Source organism: Etheostoma cragini, chromosome 10, assembly GCF_013103735.1.
Source record: "Etheostoma cragini isolate CJK2018 chromosome 10, CSU_Ecrag_1.0, whole genome shotgun sequence".
NCBI classification, from domain to species: domain Eukaryota; kingdom Metazoa; phylum Chordata; class Actinopteri; order Perciformes; family Percidae; genus Etheostoma; species Etheostoma cragini.
The window spans coordinates 15548319-15550747 of record NC_048416.1 but is presented as its reverse complement, the minus strand read 5'-3'; the positions used below and the strand labels follow the sequence as shown (position 1 = coordinate 15550747).

Genomic DNA, 2429 nt, shown 5'->3' with positions numbered 1-2429 from the left:
TTTCCGCCTGTAGATGCTGAGCTGATCAGTATTAACGGAGGAGACACTTTTACCAGAACTCAGACTTTACCTAACACAAATAAGGTGAGTTGATTGTAACCCAAGAGTAGTTTTATGATTGTTCGTGATATTAATTGCCAGCATGTTTGAGATAGCAACTCGATACAAAGTGTTAATTTAGCGGATATAAACCATCAATCACCTGACATATTTTTTTCCTCTAGAAAATCCATTCACTGGTATGATGCCGGATGTTGGGGAGGTCATGTGGGATAATCTTAGAAATAGTTGGTGGATAATAGCCTAGTATTTTAAGATGAGAAGTTATTGGTTAAGTTCGATCTCTGCCATTCTACTGACGAGCGGGGACGCTGTCTTTGGTGCTGAACTGGATTGTGTTTTCGCGTCCACGAAAAAAGCCTTATATTATTTCACCTTTGAAAACACACTATGTATACCTTTTTCAATATGCCGTGCCATGGTAACACACAATATATATATAGTTTTTACTTACACACACTAACAAATATCTACTGCTTTGACCTTCTGCACAAATATAGGCTATATTTAAGCATATAATAGCCATATATTAGCACCAAAATGACTGTTGGTGTCGCTCGAGACCACGATATTCTGTGGCTGCTTTTTTTCCCAGACTCCTCCTCTCCTTGCGAAGCATCAGCACTGCACAGTGCTTTGTCAGAAAACACACAAATGGTCACAGGATAGCAAAGGCTTCGTCTGGTATTTACCTTAAGTGTGGACATGTTTGAAAATGATTATTTCTTTCATTCTGTAGCGGCGATGGGACGTAGAGGACTAACAGTCACGGTCTGGATACAAATAATCGCTTTGCTTTGTTTGTATGATGATTGTACAGCGCAGCTCTCGTTCTCCGTTTCCGAGGAGGTTGACAAAGGAACGGTCGTGGGAAATCTCGCTAAGGATTTACAAATTAATGTTCACGAACTGGAAAAACGGGATGTACGAGTTGTATCCGGGAATTCTCAGAAATATTTCGACATGGATTTAAAAACGGGTGCTCTATATGTTTGCGATAGGATTGATCGTGAAGAGCTCTGTCCAAATACGGCAAAATGTTCCCTGAATATAGAAGTCATTCTCAGCCACCCCATGCATCTGCATCGCATAGAGGTACAAATTATTGACATTAACGATAATGCACCATCTTTTCGCGAGAAAGAGAAGACCTTCAATATTTCTGAATCATCGTTTACCGGGGAGAGATATCTACTCCCAATGGCAAACGACGCAGACACGGGCAGTAACTCGGTGAAGAGCTACAAGCTGAGTCCAAATGAATATTTCTCACTGGACGTACAGAGCGGTGGACAGCACAGTGAGTCTGCTGAGCTAGTGCTACAGAAATCTTTAGACAGGGAGAAACAGTCTGTTATCCATCTAACTTTAACTGCTCTGGACGGAGGAAAACCTGCCCGGTCAGGGACATTAAAAATAGTTGTTATTGTCATAGATGTAAACGACAATGTTCCAGTATTTAGTCAACCTCTGTATAAGGCCCAGGTTATTGAAAATGCTCCATTTCAGACATCCATACTGACTGTAACCGCTACGGATATTGATGAAGGAATAAACAGTGAGATTATATATTCATTTATTGAGAGGGGCGATTTCAATCCTGAAGTTTTGTTCTCAATAAACCCAGACACTGGGGAAATAACTGTCACAGGGAAAGTAGACTATGAAGAGAATACAGCATATGATATCCGTGTACAGGCTAGAGATAAGGGTACGCCTTCTCGAAGCGTGCATGGTAAAGTGTTAGTGGAAGTAACTGATGTTAATGACAATATACCTGAAATCATTATCACCTCTCTTATGACCCCAGTAAAAGAGGATGCTGAAGTAGGGACAGTGGTCGCCTTGGTGACTGTGACTGACAAAGATGGGGGGAATAATGGTCTCACTACTGCTACAATTCTCGGGTTGGTCCCTTTTAAACTCAAGCTAAACTACAAAAGTTATTATTCATTAACAGTCGATGGACTCCTTGACAGAGAGAGTGTTTCTCAATATAATGTCACCATCATAGCTACTGATGAAGGCACTCCACCTCTCTCCATCACCAGTGTTATTCCAGTTTACATTTCTGATGTGAATGACAATGCCCCGTTATTTTCAGAACCTGTGATTAATGTATATGTGAATGAGAATAGTGCAGTGGGAGCTACTATCTTTACTATAACGGCAGTGGATCGTGATATAGAGGAAAACGCAAAAGTAACATATTCTTCATTAGATGGCATTTCCAAAACTATTCCGCTAACGTCTGTTGTAAACATCAACTCAGAGACGGGAGATTTAGTCATCCTGCAGTCTTTTAACTATGAAGAGTTAAAAACGTTTCAGTTTAAAGTTCAGGCCACAGACTCTGGTGTTCCTCCGCT

The 2429-nt window shown here is 40.8% G+C and overlaps 3 protein-coding genes across 4 annotated transcripts in view; 1 reads left to right on the top strand and 2 right to left on the bottom strand.

Annotated features, from left to right (window-relative positions):
- The window catches only part of LOC117951262 (protocadherin alpha-C2-like), a 125719-nt gene that overhangs the window by 36036 nt on the left and 87254 nt on the right, over nucleotides 1-2429 (bottom strand). The window lies entirely within an intron of this gene.
- The window catches only part of LOC117952248 (protocadherin gamma-A10-like), a 2606-nt gene continuing 740 nt past the window's right edge, over nucleotides 564-2429 (top strand). The window contains exon 1 of the mRNA XM_034884399.1: nucleotides 564-2416. Within this exon, the coding sequence (XP_034740290.1) occupies nucleotides 766-2416 (1651 nt within the window). The 5' untranslated portion in view covers nucleotides 564-765. The remainder of the gene's footprint in view (nucleotides 2417-2429) is intronic.
- LOC117952247 (protocadherin gamma-C3-like) overlaps nucleotides 2400-2429 on the bottom strand; it is an 8147-nt gene continuing 8117 nt past the window's right edge. The window contains exon 3 of the mRNA XM_034884398.1: nucleotides 2400-2427. Coding sequence (XP_034740289.1) covers nucleotides 2400-2427 — 28 coding nt within the window. The remainder of the gene's footprint in view (nucleotides 2428-2429) is intronic.